Raw genomic sequence first — 19,688 nt, forward strand, 5'->3', positions numbered from 1 at the left:
CCAACATGAAATCGACAACAAGATCGGACAGATATCGGACAGAACCAATTTGTGTCGCGGAGGAGACTATTAGAGGGAGCATGAACTATAATTATATAGGATTTTCTAATAATACTGAATCAAATGTCTGAGTTGGCTGAAGAGCAAAAGTGAAAAGGGAGTTGGGTCAACGCTGGTTTTGGACAATACGTAGTGGGGAGCGTTGGGAGACAAAAAGGCAAGAGGCTGTAACAAGCTGTCGGGATTAAACTAAAGTGTATCACAGTTACTTTGGCGGAAAAGCCCGGCGAGCTTATCGCTATGAATCCCCTATAGCACATGGACCAGGATACCACGGTCATCGGTCTTTCGCGTAACTTCCCCGGTGACGCTAACAAAGAAACAAGCCTGCCAGGACCTTAGGAGTAAGATACAATACTTCCAGTGGGCGGGGACATGAGGCAAGCGGCCTCAAACACAAACTCAGCGAGAAATTTCGGAATTTACAACAAGGACCGGAAAAGAGGATACTCTCATACTTTTTATTTGCCATTAGAGAAACATTCGCCATATATGACTCGCACGGATCTGAATGGCTAAACTAAGTGAACAAAAAGTCGTCCATAACATACAGAATTTTGATTTCAAGCACCTTATGTCGCCGTGACCCGAGCAGTCAATCGCCGAATACCGCCGCAAAACCGATGCCTTGCTCGCCTTCGGTATATTGAGACCTCAAGACATATATCTCTTAAGAGAAGAATGAAGAGCCCACCCAGGAGATCATTAAAATCTCGCATAAAATGACCAAGAACATAATATACATAAGACTAGAGATTTCATGCACCGCCGGGATGCCTGAGACATGCTCCAGAGATCATGAAGCACCGGGCTTCACCTTCTCTGATGTGCCCTCCTCACTGTGGTTTGTCCGACGCTTGTCCGGATTGTGACTGTTTTCCTTGTTCTTCTCTTGGCGAGCATGATCGATCGCCGTGCGTTGTGCTATGCTGTCATCGTGGCTCTTCCACACGATATTAGTGTCTGGCGGGAATGCGAGAAGCCGCTTAACCGTTTCTCTTTATCCATTGTCAGCCATTGAAGAAGCAAGTAGGGAAAAAAATAGGCCAGATGAATCTTACCTTATTTTTATGTTCCTGCCTCCATCAATCTTCGTCCAGATGCTGAGGACATCCTCACCACTCCTCACACTGAGGACAGCACCACACACCTCCTCGCCCGCCTCAGCGAATTGATCTCCGACAATTGCCAAGAGAAGATCCTCCCAATACCGATCCGCCACCCCTTTCTTCAATCGAACAATCCACTTCCCACCTTTTCGATTTTCTTTATCTTCCCAAACCGGCCGAACGCCTTTCTTAAAAATGTGGTAATCTGAGACGGCAGGCAGCGAAGACGGACGTTTGAGATGCGAATAAACGGTCCAAAAGGATTCAACGGACGAGAATGCGGCAAGGGGTATAGTAGATTTTTCGTAGTCCGAATATTTAGAGGTAGGTGGCCGATACCAGACCACCCAGGTGTACTTAAGTTTGTGTTCAGATGATGATGTTGAAGAGGCCGTGGAAATATTTCTGAGGGAGGAGGATGACCCTTTGGACCTGATTCCCTTCAGATCTCTTAGATCTCGAAACGCCTCTTTCTCCCGTTTCTCACTGGCAGGGGACGGCGTAGATGCGGGTGCGGCAGCACTTCCAAAATCGAGTGCGTTTCCCGGTGATTTGGGCGTCTTGGCTGATCCGAAAGATGCAAATGCGCCAGATCCAAGCCCGAACGCCGAAGATGCACTGGAGGTTGGGGAGGCGAGGTTACTGGTGGTCAATGGAGTGATGGCGTTGAAAGGATTCGTTTTCCCGTGGGAGGAACTGTCGCCGCCAAATCTCTTCGGAGCAAAGCTACGTGTGGGATGGTCGTTGTTGTCAGAGCTGGACATGGAAAGTGAAAGCTTGCTGGAGTTGCTAAGCGCATGGTATGTCAGTGATATAGGCCAGCATAAAAAAAACTTGGAGAACGCAGGGATCATGGAGCGCGGACTTACTTTGAACGTCGGGTCCATAGATTGCTACTATCCATTTGGAAAAAAAATCCAGCAGACGAGGCGATTTAGAATTTGGAGGGGATAGTCGGAGGCTTCGTAGAAGAGGCAAAATTGAGCCCAGTATACACGGTAACGAAGGGAGGAAAAGTGATCAAAAGCGCGGAAACGGCCCACGCGAGATAAACAATCGTGAAGAGCTTGCGGATTCGCTTTGAAACGGAAACTTTTTGAAAACGGGATGGATTGCAAGGATATACGTGGATGGCGGAAAAATCTCGATTGGAAGGTATGGGTGCTGGTCTTGAGCGTGGGTTACTGGAGTTTGCGTTAAAGTCTGAAGGAATAAACCGCGTGTGAAGCGATGTTGGCGTCAAAGATGTCAAGAGATCTTTAGCTGATGAGCTGCATTATTATTTGTGCCAATCGTGCATAAGTATCGGTACCTTTCATCGTTTTCCATCTTAGCGAGTTGAGAATCATAGTGGGGGAATGGAGAGGGTAGCAGTACCACTTCGGTGAGCCGTCTTAGACCAGTTGCGCTAGTTCCGCCCACGGCAGGTTTAAAAAGTCGCCGAAAACTTTCTCCTTCCCGTTTTTCTTTTCTTTTCTTCCAGATCAAGACCACCAACTCAAATCATCGTCAGCTCGAAATCTTCCCACTCAGCTGTCGACTCCGATGCGTGCGTCGAGATCACGTTCAACCCACTCATAAAACCGTCATCGTGAGGGCCCCTCGTGCGGCTTCCCATGATGCGGTGACGACCTGATAGCTGGGACATTCCTCTTACTGTGAACCATGTGTATCAAGCATCGAACATAAGCCCACAAGGTAGATTAAAGAATTTCAATTCAATTTCGTTTTGCAGACTTTCCATGACGATAAAATTATAGCTCTGGTAAACCGACTGGCTCAGCCGCGGATGCACTTGTGTCTTATGCCGCTGGTTGAGCATGAGGTGAAAGGCAAAGTCTGACACGCAAATGACCTGCTTTCTGATTTGATACCTGGCATTGGCCTTGATCCTGATGCTAACCTGCCTCCGCGAAAGGTATTTATAGGTAGAGCATATTCATATCTGAATTCCGCAATGCTATGACCGAGCCCGCCATGACCCAATTCGACACAAGGATGAATATACGATATAAATATACCCCTCTTGGGGGTCAGTCTTCCGAAACTCAGGATTTTATACGCTATGCTGAATACGAACTGTCTACTCTATATGAAGTGTCCCTGCTGGCCGTATAGACCTGACCGATGACTTCCGACCTATCTAAGTCTATAATAATTTCGATGCTTCGTCGTTTTCCTGTCTCCAGGCCTCGTAATCGTAGCCTAGGTCCTCTATCGTCTTTATTCGATGCCTTTCCTCCCCCTTAGCCGCAAACGCGTGCTTAATTGCAGGGAATCTCTCTCTCATCCACCGTTCCCTATCTCCCCATGTTGGAGGTATTTTACCGCGTCCGTTGTTTTGGAGACCGTCCTTCGTCTGTGCTTCCAGTGCCCATTCATGAAGCGAGACAAGGTAGTCGGCATCTAAAGGGAACATGAGCGTATGGAACGCCTTCCCTGCTCCGCGATCAGATACCTCTGCGTCTTCCCATTGTTCCATTTCAGATTTGTCGGGAAGGGTGAGCCGGCCGGACCAAACACGTGATATCACCGCCGCTTGACCTTCCGAGACTGGAAATGGGATGATTTTTTGAGGAAGCCCAATGAACGCCAGTGTTGGACGATCATTGTAGAATATATGTTGGTATACATGCTGAGTACGGCTGCCATCGGAAACGACTGGAGGGGTTAACCCTGGCAGAAAAGGAAATGAGTACAGGTAGCCTGTGCAAAACACAATGGCATCGATATCCTCTACCACACGCCCGTCTCTGAATCGCACTGCTCTTCTTCCAGAGATGAACTCTTCGATTTCAGGATATTCTTCTTTGTACTGCTCTGGACCAGGAGAGAGATAAGAAGCGGATTGAGAGGAGACAATCAGTTTTGGTTTGCACACAGTCCCTATTTGCGCGCCAATGTCAAGGCCGGATGCTGAATTACCAACTATAATTACTTTCTGCTCGAACGTTAGCGTTTGCTCCCATTATAATGCCAATTGTAAAGGTCATCAAAAGCAATTGATTCCGAAAGGATTTCGAGGTGCTGAATATCCGAAATGGAAAAATTCCTAACATACTTTGTTTTTGAAAGGTTCGGGATTTCTGTAAAACCTCGAGTGTGAGATAACTCCAGGATATTCTTCATTCCATGCAGTGATCCCCTTGACAGCAGGTAAATATGGAACGGAGTAGTGGCCATTGGCAACAACGACACCATCATAAATATCCTCTGTCTCTGTCTCTGAACCGGAAGACAAGTTCCTCGCTTTCAGCAACCATTGCCCAGACTCTCCGTGAGGTTGTACACTGAGCACCTGAGTCTGAAAACGGATGAGTTGAATGATGTCCTTTGCATAATCTTGAAGATACGACTTCACGGTTTGTCGCTTAGGAAATAGTTGAGAATCCTCGGGAAAAGGGAGGTCTGAATATTGCATTAGGATGTTAGGTATATTCGTCTCGAGGCTGTCGTACATGGCCGTTGGGAAAATAGCTTCTTTGCTTGAATGAGTTTGCCATAATGGGTCTTCCGGAGGAACTCTAGGGTCCACAAGTGGTACTGCTTTGAGAGTTTTGACAAATTCAGGGGTATAAGTCCAAACACCGCCAACTTCATGGGCTTGTTCGAAGACGTCTATCCTTTCAAAAGCATTTTCTGCCAGAAGGTATCTGAGCGAAAATATTAGTTGTATCCATGATTATTAGCGCTAGGATTTGACTATGTAACCTACTTTGCCGCCGCGAGGCCACCGGGACCAGCTCCTATCACTGCGACTCTTCTAACTTTATTACGGCGGGATGTGGTCATGGCTCGTGATGATAACGGGGTGTTTCCGGACGAAACTATTTGAGCAAGGAGGCGTAAGGATTGCAAAATGTGTCGGGCGGAAACAAGCATTGAATGATATAAGATCTACCATGTTCGTCTATCCTATGCTTCACGGGCTAGTATTTATCATTAAAGCCTCCGATGATCGCACTATCCAACTCTGAAATCACGTCTTATCGTGCCCCGCGTATCAACTGGAGATAGTGGGTCAACAGCGGAAGTTCGGCGGGTGACGACTTCGCCTCTTATTCGTCCGTTTTCCAAAAGTCCGTTTAACACCCACGAGGCAAACGGACGCTTAACCGCCTCAGCCTATTGCGATTACCAGGGTCCATTAAGCTATGGTCTGATTTTCGCCCTTAATCAGGCAGACTACTGATATGGGTGTTCGCATTATCATTTCGGTCCGAGCAGAACATATTTTTGCCCACGCGGGTGGAAGATGAGCTTCCAGAACGGCTCGGATGGTCGAACACGCACAATTTCTCCGGACGCTAGCACGCTTGTTCGTATAGCAGAGCTCAAACCTGGATTGAAGATCCCGCTTCAGAGCTCGATCAAAGCGGTAGTCAGCCTGATTTGGCCTTATTCGTCCTCCTCGCGAACAATTTCCGTGCTTCTTGCTGAGCCAGACTTTCGTCTGCGGCGGGATGGAGGTCAAATTCGTGTACAGTTTTCAGAGCCCTGCGCGCGCGCAGTGGCTGGATCTGGGATTGAAACCGGCGACGAGGTAATTCTAAGCCTTGTTGGAGCAGAATGGACGAATGTAGCAGACGGCATTACCCTCCCAGGCAAAAGTGTCGAAGGAGAGCTGAGGTTTAACAATGATCTACTTTTAGGAGTAAGTTCTCTATTGACGGCCCTTTGAGGATTAACTGAGGATGTCATATTAAGAAACACGCAGGTACATCGTGATGATAAAAAGATTGCGTCTCTCGAGATACATCAGCCACCAATTGATTCCTCATCTCCGCCACAATCGCCTTCAGTTCGGATTCCTGAGACCCCACATACACCTGGTCCCACCAGAGTATTGTCAGGAAGACCGCCTAGTCCGTCCAACACCTGGTCCTCACCAGCTTTTCTCAAGCGCAGCCGCACTTCCTACGAAGCTTCGCCAGATCCAATTGCAAAACTCTTCCTCGAAGATGAAGACTACGTTAATGTACGGAGCGCGAAGAGGGCAAGATTCTTGCGAGGCAGCGGTCAATGGCGGCTGAGTTCAAATAGTCCACGGCCTGCTGAGCCACCGGAGGCTACGCAAATGAGCAGGGAAAACACTGAACTCGAAGATGGAATGTTGTTCCCAGCCAGTGAGCCACGAGGCCTAGAAGTTGATTCTCTTTCAGTCGCAGTTCCGGAAGCCCAGGCGGTGGAGGGACTACTTCAAACGGAGGAGCAAAAGAGGCTAGAAAGCTCCGATTTGGCGGGAGATAAATCTAGAGCGCCGTCAATTTCTGCAGCTCAGACAACTGCAAAAAGTGATGTGTTGCCTACCTTTGCCCCTCAGATTGCGATAACGGATCGGAAAAGTCCGCAGCCACAAGTTCCAGATTCATCACACGTGAACGAAGGTTTCGACATGGTGGGATTAGAAAAGCATCAGGCAGTTCAGCTTTCAGATCACAGCAAACCACCCCATCGAGGCGGTCAACCGTCGCAATCTACGAATGAACATTTGACTGCTAGAAACGACGCCGCTGCAAGAGACAACAAAAGCTTGCAAGCAAGTCCCCCCGACGCTCAATTTATTGGTGAGCCTAGGAATATTGAAGTGTCTGCATCCATAATGTCAAACATTACCGAACCACAAGATCAGCAAGCAGATGTTCAAGCTGAAAGTAATGGTGTGCAACCCCAACCAATTGGGTCCGGCTTAAAGCAGAGCGACTCTTTCACAGCAGACTTGCCTCAAAGCATGCCAAGCATGCAAACACTGTCAGCCCACAATACGCAACTAGAAGAGGTAAACCACTACGAATCATTAAGGGACAAGCCGCGATCCTCCTCTCAAGAAGAGCATGATGATCGTTTTCACGAAGCCATAAAAGAAGCATCTGGACCAGTGCAACAAGATTCTATCGCCAAAAGCAAAGCAGTTGAGATGGCTGGAGAAATATCAGACCATAGAAACGAAGATTCACTGCATCTGCAAAGCCCAGTGAGGGCTGAATTCGGCCTTAATCAAGTCGAGACACGGGTTCAACAAAAGGACATTTCGAGCGCACCATATGCTCCCGAGGCAATTAATGAAGCACCCGATTCAGCACGACCTGAATCGATGGCTATGTCCGTTTCAAAAGACTCAGGAAATGGTCAAAGATTCAAGGAGCACGTCGAAGCCCCTGAGTCTGCACAGGTTTCTCCACCAGCCAGTCAGAAGCCCTCCCAAGAGCATATTGATCCGGCTTTGAACGATGCTTTCCTTCATCCTCCCGCAATTCCATTACGTCCATCGAACGACAGCCAAGAACAAAATTTGGATGCGAGCCAGCTGGCGACTCCACCGGCCACCCAAAAATCTCAAAAAGAGGCCGACCAAGCGTCTTCATTAGTCGTCCAGGATAGATCATTATCTCAGCGAGACCAAAGCTCAGGAAGCGATTTTACACAGCCAAATCACTTATTATCCCCAGCTAGCCCAGTCTCCATATCACGGCAGCCTGAGGATTCTGCAAAAGACTTGGAAGTTGCAACCGGTGGGATGCTTGAAGAGATGAAACCTTTGTCTCCTTTGAGGGAAACTTCTGCAGAAGCTCCTACCGGTGAGACCACCAGAAGCATGGCTCTGGAGAAAGACAAAGTCCAGCACACTGCAGAAGCATCCGCTGAAATGGACGTTGAACATAAAGGACAGGCTCTGGAGGTTGCGTCAGTTAATGACAAGTCAAGCCGCCAGATTTTGCCACAAGAAGCTACGCGTGCCCTGCCAACTATGGCAGACAGTGTCGCCGAACCAAGCGGCTTTCGTACTCAGTACTCGTACTTTGCGCCTCTATCGACCATAGGCTCTCAATTTGGCTGTGAACTAGACGTCATTGCTATAGTGACTTCGATTACTACTATCAAACGTGCAAAATCGGGCCAGAAAGACTTTCATCTATTTCTGCGTCTTAGTGATCCATCATTTTTCCCAAGCAGTATCGCGGTGCAGCTTTTTCGGCCGTTTAAAGCAGCTTTGCCTTTAGCTGCTTTAGGAGACGCTGTCTTACTACGCAATGTCAAAGTTCAAAGCCAGAACAGGAAGCCGGTGCTTGTCTCCGGCCCGACTAGCGCTTGGGTCGTATTCAAGGATGAGACTGGTGAAGCCAATGGTCCTCCGGTCGAATACGGTTCACAAGAAGAAGATTTTGCCAAAGGCCTAGAGAAATGGTGGAATGACCTTGCAAAACATATCAAACAACTGATGACAGCAAATCGCTCTGACTGAGCTCTGAATTTTATGGGCGATACGGTCGACACTACCTAACACAATCAATGGCTCCATTTAAATTATTTGCAATTTATCCCTGATCATGGCATCTCAGCAAAATAAAAAGTTCCTGCCCATGGAGAAACCAGGCGTTGACTAGATATATGTTATTTTTTTCTTGGCTCGGTTGGGTTTCAAATGCACATTTCTCTCTTGCTCAAGGTCATTGCTACACTGCGATGCCGGGTTCAAATTTATCGATCGTGCTTTCCTCATTAGCTCCAGGATGGAACTGTCTGAGAAGTTGACACGTTGTCTTGGCTGATACGCGCAACGATAAGCCGCAACACTGAGCTAGACTCATTTGAAGAAGAAATAAAAATTATCGTGAACTAGATGAATCTGGGTATCAGTCTGCTGCTTTTGTTAAGAAGAGACGAACAATGCGTGCTCATGAAAATCATTATCTTTTCTTTTTTTTTTTTCTTTTTTCTTCCTTCATTCATTTACCCTTGGTCTACACTCGAAATCGGATTCTCTGCCCTGATCTCGTCAGCCAAGACTCCTCATTATCGCTGATATCTAGCATTTGAGAACGCGAAAAACATGATCTCAATCCTTCATTTGATATTTTCACTATTTCTGAGCCATGTCTTATCATATACCACAGCGAGACATTTCTTCCATCTTCCTCTGTCGAAGAAACCAAGCCGCAGTCTTCCTCTGCGCCAGACAGCGGCAGTCGGACGCAATGCCTGCGCCCCTTTTCCTCTTCACGTGCCTATGAAATACATTCCCTGTCCGCTCGACAATCTCACTCTGAGCGATATAATCTTCCTGATTGAACCAGTCATTATGGAATTCAACCCAGAATATAGAGCCTTGGTTCTGGAAAATGCGAGAATAGCGTCGTCAGAGTCAATGCATAATTCGAGCCACCCCAATAACACCGGCCTTCATCCGCCGCTTTTCGTCCATGCCTTCCACCAGAAGCTTGAGCAATGCTGTCATGATCGAAGAATTCTTAGAAATATGATACTCTTCAAGCGCTATGGCCGCCTGTTTTCGATCATTCCCGGCGAATGTGATTGAGATTGTGAAGATATTAAACATATTCTGAAACCGACTTGGAATACAAGCTCTAAAAGCAGGCTATTCATCCCTACTTCAGCCAAGGTCCAACAGTTTCCATCGCAAATAAATAGCTTGAGCATTCCATCTTTCCGGACCGTAACGATCTGATATAAGGGACTATCTTCATTGCTGGTCCAAACATGGTGGAAATTTTTCTAGGATGATACCTTTTTCATTCCCTTCCAGTGAGAGCTTTTTAGGATTTGGTTTTCTTGGAAATATTTAACAATTGGCTACATCAAATAAATTCTGTACGTCATTGAATGTGGTAAATTTTCGTGTTAGACCTCGTTTTGCTCATCAGTAGCTCATAGAAGAGATTGATGATGTGCTTCGCAGTACTGTAAACAAGCGATAAGCAGATTATGCATGTTCTGGTTCCCGCCTCGCTCTTCCCCGTTCCGTCAACTTTAGCTTTAAGTTTCCCTGTCCTGAGGAAGGCACAACCTGGGCTGGGGTCATAAGCGAGCGCTTTCCCCCAGTTAGTAGTCAATAACCGAAAGTTGATAATCGATCCTCCGCAACGCGTATCGATGCTCAGAGCTTTGTGAACATTCACCGCACGAGGAAGTCGCGTGTGAGCAAACAGTGAATCAATTCCGGCTCTTGCATTGCTTCTTCTCATTTGACGTGTTTGTTTGCCCATAATGGACTCTACACTTCTCACCATCGTCTCTTTCCCAGAGCTTCAAATTGCATAATGACCTCTCAATCTCGAAAGCGCAAACATCGAACTGAGTTAGAACTCGAGAGGCCGCACAAGCAACGAAGAACTTTGGCAACAGACACGCAAGAGACAGAAGCTCAGAACAATTTGTACAGCCAGTCAATCTCAAATGCAACATTGAAACGTAAAGGTACAAAACAACGCGAGCTGAAGTGAGCTGGAAACGAAGGAAGACTAACACGGCATCCGAAGATCGAACTGAAGAACAGCCTCAAGACGAAACCCCTGACAAGGAGTACAAGGTCAGGGATATTATCGGGGAAACAAGAACAAAGTATCAAGTAGACTGGGAAGACGATCCGGTCACTGGAGAGAAATTCAGACCGACTTGGGTAAGTCCATTCAAGGGAGCTGTTTAGCTATAAGCAACCTTGCTGGCATGGGTCGAATGGGGTTACAGGAAGGCACGAGGTTGCATATGTTCTAACACAGTTGATTGAACAGGAACCAAAGAGCTTCGTAAACGCAGCAGCAATCGAAGACTGGGAGAACAAGAAATCGCAGAAGAGACAGCAGGAAAGAGCTGCACCGAAAAGTCGCCGACGCAAGACTAGATCAACAAAGGAAGTTACCCCGCCGTCAAGCAGAAGACTCTCACCAGGACTCGCTATTACCGCTGAGGCTGCCTCGGGCCTGCAGAGCAGTAGTAACTCAGCGAAAAGACCCCGGACGCGATCGAGAAGATTGCAAAGAGTTGTCGAATCCTCGCAAGCATCCACTCAACCTACACAAACAACAGCTCTCCCACCAAAAAGTGCCGAACCTGCAAACAGTGTCGAGATCACAAGCAGCTTGATTCTTCCTGAGCATCCCGCATCCTCTCCCCAGCTGCAGGATCATCGCCTATCTCCCCCATACGAACCAGGTTTAAATACTACCACCGCTCAGGATCTTTTGATCAACATCACACAACCTAGCGATTTTGATCCAGAGAACTATCAACCTTTCTCCTCTTCCTTCGCGACGCAACGATCAGAGACACAGCAGGATTTGCCGCTCGGAAAAGAGAACCAAGAAGAGACCCAAGAGTCCAGAGTTTCAAGCGCTAATTCATCTCCGCTTCTTCCAACGTATCGTCACAGGCTGGTCGTGCCCGACTCACAAACCTCGCTAGAATCCTCAAGTTTCGACCCAGCAGCATCCATTCGAGAGTACATTCGATCGATAAACGATCCAGAGAACGTTTCAGGCTCAGCACTAACTCGCAACACCACCCAAACTGGTTTTCACTCCACATCCGATATTCCGCTTGTCAGCGATCCTATAGAGGACCCATCTAGCTCTGAAGCTGAGCAAAGGCCTGACCCCATAAACCACATTGCGATATCTTCAGAGATCTCGGAGAGTTCAGCTTCAACTCCTCCCCCAGCGGACGCGCAAGAAGAGTCAGAGTCTCAGGCCCTTCAAGGAAGTCATCTTAGTAGCAGTGAAGAGTCGCAATTCATTGCTCTTCAAAATTCACAGGAACTTCCCGCTGGTCAAGGAAACGCTATTCTTCTGCCTAGCTTTTCCGAAGAAGACCCTTCCTCTTTTGCCGGTTCTTTGGCCCATCCTTCAAAGACTCTAGACAACTCGAGCTTGCAGAAGCCTGTTCTCAGCACTGCACTTAGCGATTCTCCAGATAAAGAATCAGGACCTGCATTTTCGCATAACACTGTTGCTTCTAATCCCAGCCCGACCTGGCCATCTCACTTCAGTCCCTCGGCAGAAGGATTGTCGGATATTCGTCCTGCGCAGCAACAGTCGCGCCCACGGCACTCTCCGCCAAAGTTCAGCGTCGACGACGACCACAACGTTGATCGATCAGGCAGTGGACCCCAGGATATCACCGCTGGTACTGCGTTTCGAACTCAAATCTCTCATCAATTGCAGCCCAGCATTGAAAAAGAATCCGGTGAAAGCCTAACAACTGAGAAATTTCTAACTCAGCCTTTGCAGTCTTTTGAGACTAGTTCCACTGGTTCGTTCGACCATACGATTCGCTATTCGATCGCAAATATAAATTATTTGAGTGCTAACAGTGTGATATCAGACCTGAACCAACAGGCTCGGCAAGTGCTTCCAGAGGATCTAAATTGGCAGACGGGAACCTACGAGGAAACCATAACATCTGAGGCAAATTATTCATTTGCAAGCCCCCTGCACCCTGATCGCCCAAGCCGACAGCTTGCATTACCTCGAGAAATAAGGCACCCTCGAAATATTCACTCTTCGGCCGGCTTTGAAAGTGTTCTTGACGCACTAGGCCAGTCTGGGCGAGTGCTCTCTAGCTCCACCCTCCCCACTGCTCCTTCTGAAGCCCCAGACACATTTCTCTCAAATCACCAAAACAGGCCACAGACGCCTGAAGACGAGGACATGTCGGATCTTCCACAACATCAGGCGAGTTCTCCTTCGAGCCTACCGGCCGGATCTCCTGGAGCTGCTGTACGAGAAAGATTACGAGCTTTACGCGCCGCTACAGCTTCCGCGCGCGGCGGAAACACCCCCTCGCCGACATCCTCGCCGATGAGTACGCAACCGCCGCTGCCGAGGATAGTAAAGGAAGGCGTCTCAACACAATCGCCTGTCTCTGAAAGATCACCAACTCCAGCTGACCTGCCGGAAGGTGCTAAGTCTCCATCCGTAATCCCTGATCGTCCACCTCTACCTCCACCTTCGTCCCTCCTTGCACCAAAGTCTGTCCGGGTACACGATTTCCACACTAGCCATGCGCCAGCGCACCATAGTCCATTAGCTCTCCACAAGGAGAGGGCCAGCCCCGAAGAGAAAACGATGGATCTTCCTCGGCTCGGCCAGATGGAATTCATCGTTTCTTTGGGCATGGATGCACGGGCTCGCGATCAATACGCACAAACAATTTACAACTATAAGGACGCAATCGAAGGCTTTGCTGGCATCCGCGACGATGAAGAATCCTCAGAAGACAAGTCTTCGGACGACGAAGTGCTGAGGTCAGGTCTCAACCCCGAGAAGTCCCCTACATCCTGGCTTCCTCAGATTAAGGAAATGCTTTCTAGGGCAGAAAACGTTGTTAATCACAACGACCTGGATGATGATGGCACAATGACCCAAGAACATGTATCGCCCGAGGATGAGGCCATATGGGCAGTTCAATGCAGCACGAAGTTCGAGTTTTTGAAATATCTACTTGAGAGATTCCGTCCTCATGAAGTACACCTTGCAATTTTGGCGAAACCGGGAAGGCTACTGGATATTATCGAGACATTTTTAAAGGGACTTCATATTGTTTACACGAGGCCCGATACAATGTCACGCTCTGATGCGACCGCTTCTGGCTACTTGCGAGTCGGACTTTTGGCTACGGGGGAGACTGGAGCCGCTGCTATGGTCGGTAGCGCAGACCTCGTAATCGCCTTTGACAGTTCCTTTAGCGTGCATGACCATCAAGTCCAAGGTTTGAGATCTACGTTTTTCGAGATGCACAAGCTTTCTCCGGTCATACATTTGACAGTCATCAACTCTGTTGAGCACGTAAAGCGCTGTCTTCCGAGCAACGTGCAAGGTATAGAACGACTTCAACTGGCTGTTCGGGCTATTACGCATCTCAGACACGAAGCCGGAGAACTTTCCTCGGAATTTCCTCATACCGAAGCTGCCGCTGAAAAGGTCTTTGAATTTGTCGATGGAGGAAGCATTGAAAGTGAATGGCAACTTCCTCCACTCACAGACGTTGTCAGCATGGAACTGCTTGCCGAGTCTCAGAGCTCAAACTCTACTTCGAGATCTGGCACAAGTTCTGAAATCCGTCAAGGAGCTCAAAAGAGGCCTCTGGTAAGAAATTTTATTTCTATTCTTTCCCAGGTTAGCTAGCCGTGCCATTACTGACAATGGAAACACTAGACTACCGAGGACGAGCATGAACCCACTTCAACCAAGAGAATCCGACATTCACCTGGTGCAGAAAATATTCTCTCCTCCGGCATCGACGCGACTCATGTCAGCGAGTCAATTGTCGAACAGGCAGAGACCCCGGGCCAAGATTCCAGCACTCGAAACGAATCACAAAAAGAAGCCGAATTACGCACCATTATCGAAACCGCGCAGAGCCGGCTCCAAGAACACATCCTCGCGCTCGAGGAGCTGCAGACCCGCCACGAGGAGCAACGGGAAGAAATCCACCGACTGCGCAAAGAACGCGAAGCAGTCCGCATCGCAATGGCACAGTCTGAACGCCGACGAGAAACGCAGCTAGGCGAAATCTCCAAACTCAAGGACGAAAAAGCATCCCTTCAAAAGGAACTCGACGACGCGCGCACCGCCCTTGCCAATTCTACCGTTCCCGAAATCGCAGAGCTCGAAACCGCCCGTGCCGAAGCACGACATAATCTCGAAGCCAAACTGCACTTTGAGCGCAAAGTAGACTCTGTCCAACGCGACTTTGAATTCACCCGCACCCAGTACCAAAACGCCTCCAGCGCAGCCTTTGAAGCGTCTCAGGAAACCGCCTCCCTCCGCGACGAAAACGAAGCCCTCAAGCAAAAAGCCAGCGGCGAAGCCGTCAAGCTCAAGCAAATGAATGCCGAAAGGGCCAATTCCCTACACCTCGATCGCATCAGCGAACTCGAAGCCACTCTGTTAGAGCGCGACGAGCTCATCAAGAAGAAGGATGAAGATCTCACTCGCCTCAGAGGCAGAGGCGGCCTAACGACCCGCGCCACGTCCGTACCCAGGAGTCCGAGAAGTGTGAGCAGAGCGTCTAGTCCCAATCCTGCGGGTATAGGGAATGGTGGGCTCGGGATTAGTCGCGCGACGTATCTCAGGAATGCTTAGTCCTTTTTTTTTTCCTTTCCCTCTTCCATTTCAGTTTTATTTTTTTTTTTTTTTTTTTCTATTTTACTTTTCTCTACTTATTCTCCTTTGCCCTTTCTTTCTACACTGTTGATATCTCCCTTGTTTTCCCTTTGCTCTTTCCAAGCAAGGGATACTACTACTACATCTGAATAGCTAATTATGTTAGATGTGCTTACATCTTCTAACACTTCAAACTATGATATCATCAACAACAATCTACAGGATGAACAGTAACATATCTAACTGCTTTTTGTCACTGCCATGCCATGCACATATCTTCAATAATGGGAAGTGAAAAATGTAGATGTATGTATCCATTACCAATAGGTTTAAAGCTTTGCATAACATAGTAAAAGAAAAGGCAATGTCCCAGATATTTTGCTTTCCCGCGAGACATACACAAGACCATAAAAATAGGAAAAGAGTTATGCAGCCAGTCTATTGATACACACCAGAGTCCAGACATAGACAAGCCAAGACCGGTAACAAGGAAACCAGTAACACGCTTGGACGAAAACGAAGACAAAAAGATAAACGCCAGAATCCCAAGGACTATTTGTTTCCCGAGTCCTTTACCAGTACCAGTGCAGATAAGAGGAAAAAGAAGAAAAAATTGGAAAAGAAACTAGTAATACATGTTTCATAAAGAAAAAATGTTTCGTTGCCATCGTGACGTAATGGAGGTGTCGAGGATGTAGGTATGTTGTGGTGATCCTCGACACTGATAAAAGAAGCCGAAACTCCCTGTGATGCTGGGAGCGAGAAAACAGTAAAAGAGCAAGAGCCCGAACCGAACTATGGATCGGGGATCGGATCGAACGCGGGATGAATCGGACCCACGGAGAGGAAAAAAAGGTATGGATCGAACCGACAAAGGTTTGGAGAGGAGAAAAAAGGCAAAGTTCAAGTCGCTTTACTCAAGAAAGATTCGAGGTTGAGGATGTAAAAAAGTCATGAAATGTTGTCGTAAGGCGAAAATCACAACAGTAGAGTGCGAGAAGTGTCGAAGAGGACTAAGAATGACTTGAGAGTTGTTGCCTTGTACATGACGAACATTGCTCTTATGAGTGGTTCGAGCCAATCGATGCGAGGCTGCCGCCTTCAGAGTTGCTCGCTGAAGAGTGGCGGCGCATCGAGTCGGTGGCCTTTTCCATTTGGCGCTTGGTATGCTGGTGCATGATTCTAGAGAAGTTTGTTAGTTTATGAAGAAGTCAGAGAATGTAATGGGATGTCATACCGGTTGTAGAGGTGCATGGCTTGGACAGGGTGGTCCAAGTCAAAGTGGTTCTGGAAGTTGTGCTGAGCGCTCATGGGCTCGGAAAAGTCACCGTTGACGTAGACTGCGCCGTTGGGGTTCATTTTGACTTGTGTTTATTTCGTTGTAGAAAAAAAGTAGTTGTTGTTACTTTTGGTTGAGTAAAAGGTCACGAGACTTTTGGACCGTAAGAGTTTCGAGACAAAGTGAAACAGGTAACAGTGGACGCCGTCGCTTTTTTGGTAGGATCCAAACAAGAGGAGATAAAATGGAAACGCGTTCGTCAAGTCGTAGTCGTACAGGTAAAGTAGGGAAGCAAGAAAGCGTGTGTGCCGGCACAGGGACGATTGAAGCCTTTAGCTTTTTTGGGTCTTGTGGTTGAAGATGAGGATTGAAGATGTAGAATCAAGATTGGATCTGGAGCGAGGTGTTGGGATGTATATATCGTGTGGAGGAATAGTAGGAGGGCAAGGGGAGGCAGTCCCAAAGGGGAGTGATAGAGAGAGAGAGAGAGCCAGGGTGCCGTCACAGGCTGGGTCCAGACCTGTTCAGAAGCAGCGTTAGATGCAAAGAGAGAAGCCCTAGTAGGGACGACATCACCGGTGCGGGTCCCCCTCAGATAACCTCATAGCTCATGGCAGAGAAGTAAAGAACGAGAGTGACCGGGGGCGGACAACCCGCCTCCGTCAGTGTAAAGGGCAGTGGCGCGCCACTTAGCGACGCCGTGTCCGCCACCCGCCATGCCGTGCCTGGTTGATGATCGACACAATAGAATGGGTGGGGAAAAATAGAAAGGATGGGTGGCAGCGTTAGACCGAACTCTGACGTATCAGAACCTCGGAATGAACTGAGACTGACAGAAAGCCAAGATGCAATCATAGATGGGAGGGCAGCCCCGGGTCCCCGCTCGGTGGTTATTTTTTTTTTTTTCCTTTGATTTTCCTGGCTTGGGAAGAGCTGGCTCGTATCAAAATTGGAATGGAGCAAGTTTAGGTAGAGCAAGAGAATAATAGTGGGAATATGATGATAATGATGATATTGATGATGGATAATGACGATGGAAGGAACGGTCGGGGTACGACATCAGAAGGGAGGAAACGCCCAGATAGGAAAGAATGTGTTCATCGACCAGCATTTTCTGGGTAAACTGAAGTCATTTCCCTCGTTCCTTCTCGCTACGGAATTGTCCTAATCTCACCTGAGCGACTGGCCCGTGCTTTTTTTTGTGAATAAGAGTTGCATTAGTTAATGGGGGAAGCATAACTGTATGAGTGGCGTTACCTTAGAACAAATCTGACGTTGAAAGGGGGCTCGGGTGTAGAATAAGGTAGGTGATAACTACTCCGTATACGGATAACCCACGAGAATGGATAGGCCGTTCGGGGGCTACGTCAGGTGGAGTTTAGAGAAAAATCACTTTGGATCAGACCCCAAAAGATGAGGTAGCCGGGGACACTCACCGTGTTCTAGAGCAAATTCCTCCACTGTGAGCGGGACCCTGCAGATCGGGGCGAGGCTCTCGCAGTGCCAAGTGACGCACATTGGCATCACGGAGGGAAAAAAGGCCGAAAGGCTGCAAAGGGAGGGCACATCGTAAGAGGGGATGCGTTCATTAAATCGGGTCAGATGGGATTAGGGGAGTTGAAAGCCAGCTGATCGGCGTGATATTTTATCGACCACGACGGAGAAAAAGGCGAGAAGGTTGGGATAGGGTTCATCTACTCGGACCAGTTCTCTCGTTTCAAACGGGGAAAGGAGCTGTCGTGTCGTGGTTGCCAGAGCAGCTAGGAATAACTCGGTAGGGATGGGAGATGATGGATGAAGTATGTCTTGACGCACATCCTTCAGTTCTTCCAATGGTTGAAGTGTAGTGGTTGGTTGCCTCCCCCCGGGGCTATGATGACATCCCTGCGTTGCCGTTCCGCTAGTGGCATGCGCTTAGCATCATCGCTTCCCTTCCCTTACGGTTACCTCATCTCTCACCCCACACGACACACACACGCACACTCTCACATACACACACACCCTCGACCCAACCACAGAGCCACGCACTTTTCCTTTGAGGCCAAGCAAAAACCCGTGGACCCTTAACGTCCTTTTTGGTGCCACCTTAAAACTAAGCGTTCCTATGAGATGCCTTTGCCGCAAACACCCATTCCCCTCTACCCCCAAAAGCCAGACCGTTCATTCTGAACATCCTATTTGCCGCTCCCATGTCAAATCTGACCTATTTTCTGCGCACGGCAGGACGGTTGATCGTACATTCTATTAAGCGTAGCGGCTCTGCCCTGTCAAAAATGGCCTGCATAAGCGGCTGACGAGGGTTGAGGACCTCTTTCTTAAATCTGCAAGCTGCAGGCTCTGTGAATCAACTCGCAAACCCCGCGGCAAGCGATAATGCGGTGGAAAAGGTAAATGTCACTACCTCCGTACAAAGAGCCGCAGGAAGAACTGCACCATTTTTTATTCGGCCCCGTATTTTCCTTTCGCAGAAATGCGGCCCCTTGGAGGAATATCCAAGTTGGTTTTTGCCGACATCAGTCCAGTGCCAGCCGATCATGACGCCCGCAAGCAGTCACTGAGATACGACCTCGCTTATGTAATGAGCTCCTTGCAATCCAAGTGATGTCAGAACCTTATGAGGAGATGTAACACTTGATTCTTTGACAGTGTTTCTCGTTAACCAAACCGTCGGTGTTTGTAATTTTATAGTTGAAAATGCTGCAAAGTGCAGCGAAAGGGATAAAAAATTTGACAAGTGTACTAGGTAATGAGATAATTGGCTTGTCTCTGGGATATCTGAGCAAAGTTTTACCGGGCATACAAGTCTGTGGACAGGGATGAGCTCTGATCTGAATGTTTGATTATGGCGTTACGAACATCAGTTTCCTTTGCGAGCATGGGATTGTCTCTACATTTCACATATCCAACGATACCCCTTCTTGGTCTGATAAGGAGCTCTATGGCTTCTTGGCTCCAATCCTGCGTAGAAGAAGTGAAAGACTGCAGATCAAAGTTCATCTCGACTGTCCCGCTCGTAGGCATGACTACCGAGCTGGGCACAGAAAATTAGTAAACTGGACACAAGTTTCCTTCCCGCGTCCACGGACCCGTATATGCATGATGATTGAAGAGGCGACATCCCCTTTCGTACTAGGCAAATCAGCTTATGTTTACGGAAGAAAGACAGGGGGTTTTTCTGTTCACCAACGCATGAGTAGGAAGAACCAATGCAAAATTTTACCAACGACAGCGAATGCTAATCGTTCCTATTCTCGGATGAAAGGAAAGCTTAAGAAATCCAATGCACTCATGAAAAGACAATCACGATCGAGATCCTCAGACTGCAACAGCTTGAATAAT

The 19,688-nt window shown here is 48.0% G+C and overlaps 7 protein-coding genes across 7 annotated transcripts; 3 read left to right on the forward strand and 4 right to left on the reverse strand.

Moving 5' to 3' along the window:
• Positions 1-509: 509 nt before the first annotated feature.
• L228DRAFT_250010 (IF4E-domain-containing protein) lies at positions 510-2,364 on the reverse strand. The gene is made up of 3 exons (XM_018333220.1): positions 2,039-2,364; positions 1,122-1,958; positions 510-1,058 (listed from the first exon to the last, which is right to left on the reverse strand). The coding sequence occupies exons 1-3, from the start codon at positions 2,071-2,073 to the stop codon at positions 857-859; spliced, it is 1,074 nt and encodes a 357-aa protein (XP_018185888.1). The 5' UTR covers positions 2,074-2,364; the 3' UTR covers positions 510-856.
• A 954-nt stretch (positions 2,365-3,318) lies between these two features.
• Positions 3,319-4,961, reverse strand: L228DRAFT_270414 (FAD/NAD(P)-binding domain-containing protein; the record flags this gene model as incomplete). Its single annotated transcript, XM_018335403.1, has 3 exons — positions 3,319-4,110; positions 4,231-4,822; positions 4,885-4,961. 3 exons carry the CDS (start codon positions 4,959-4,961, stop codon positions 3,319-3,321), a joined length of 1,461 nt encoding a protein of 486 aa, XP_018185889.1.
• A 451-nt stretch (positions 4,962-5,412) lies between these two features.
• On the forward strand, positions 5,413-8,845 carry L228DRAFT_262996 (hypothetical protein). The gene is made up of 2 exons (XM_018334456.1): positions 5,413-5,823; positions 5,887-8,845. The coding sequence occupies exons 1-2, from the start codon at positions 5,425-5,427 to the stop codon at positions 8,410-8,412; spliced, it is 2,925 nt and encodes a 974-aa protein (XP_018185890.1). The 5' UTR covers positions 5,413-5,424; the 3' UTR covers positions 8,413-8,845.
• A 1,235-nt stretch (positions 8,846-10,080) lies between these two features.
• Positions 10,081-13,017, forward strand: L228DRAFT_262997 (hypothetical protein; the record flags this gene model as incomplete). Its single annotated transcript, XM_018334457.1, has 4 exons — positions 10,081-10,385; positions 10,448-10,587; positions 10,700-12,215; positions 12,288-13,017. Coding segments are annotated over exons 1-4 (2,541 nt in total), but the record flags the coding sequence as incomplete, so codon positions are not given.
• L228DRAFT_250016 (hypothetical protein) lies at positions 13,010-15,114 on the forward strand. The gene is made up of 2 exons (XM_018333221.1): positions 13,010-14,050; positions 14,120-15,114. Exons 1-2 carry the CDS (start codon positions 13,031-13,033, stop codon positions 15,047-15,049), a joined length of 1,950 nt encoding a protein of 649 aa, XP_018185892.1. The 5' UTR covers positions 13,010-13,030; the 3' UTR covers positions 15,050-15,114.
• A 1,017-nt stretch (positions 15,115-16,131) lies between these two features.
• On the reverse strand, positions 16,132-16,429 carry L228DRAFT_270417 (hypothetical protein; the record flags this gene model as incomplete). The annotated part of the gene is made up of 2 exons (XM_018335404.1): positions 16,132-16,252; positions 16,308-16,429. 2 exons carry the CDS (start codon positions 16,427-16,429, stop codon positions 16,132-16,134), a joined length of 243 nt encoding a protein of 80 aa, XP_018185893.1.
• A 2,184-nt stretch (positions 16,430-18,613) lies between these two features.
• Positions 18,614-18,953, reverse strand: L228DRAFT_250020 (hypothetical protein). Its single transcript, XM_018333222.1, has one exon. The coding sequence runs from the start codon at positions 18,883-18,885 to the stop codon at positions 18,694-18,696; it is 192 nt and encodes a 63-aa protein (XP_018185894.1). The 5' UTR covers positions 18,886-18,953; the 3' UTR covers positions 18,614-18,693.
• Between the last annotated feature and the right edge of the window lie 735 nt (positions 18,954-19,688).

The sequence above is a fragment of the Xylona heveae genome (assembly GCF_001619985.1).
Source record: "Xylona heveae TC161 unplaced genomic scaffold L228scaffold_10, whole genome shotgun sequence".
Classification (NCBI taxonomy): domain Eukaryota; kingdom Fungi; phylum Ascomycota; class Xylonomycetes; order Xylonales; family Xylonaceae; genus Xylona; species Xylona heveae.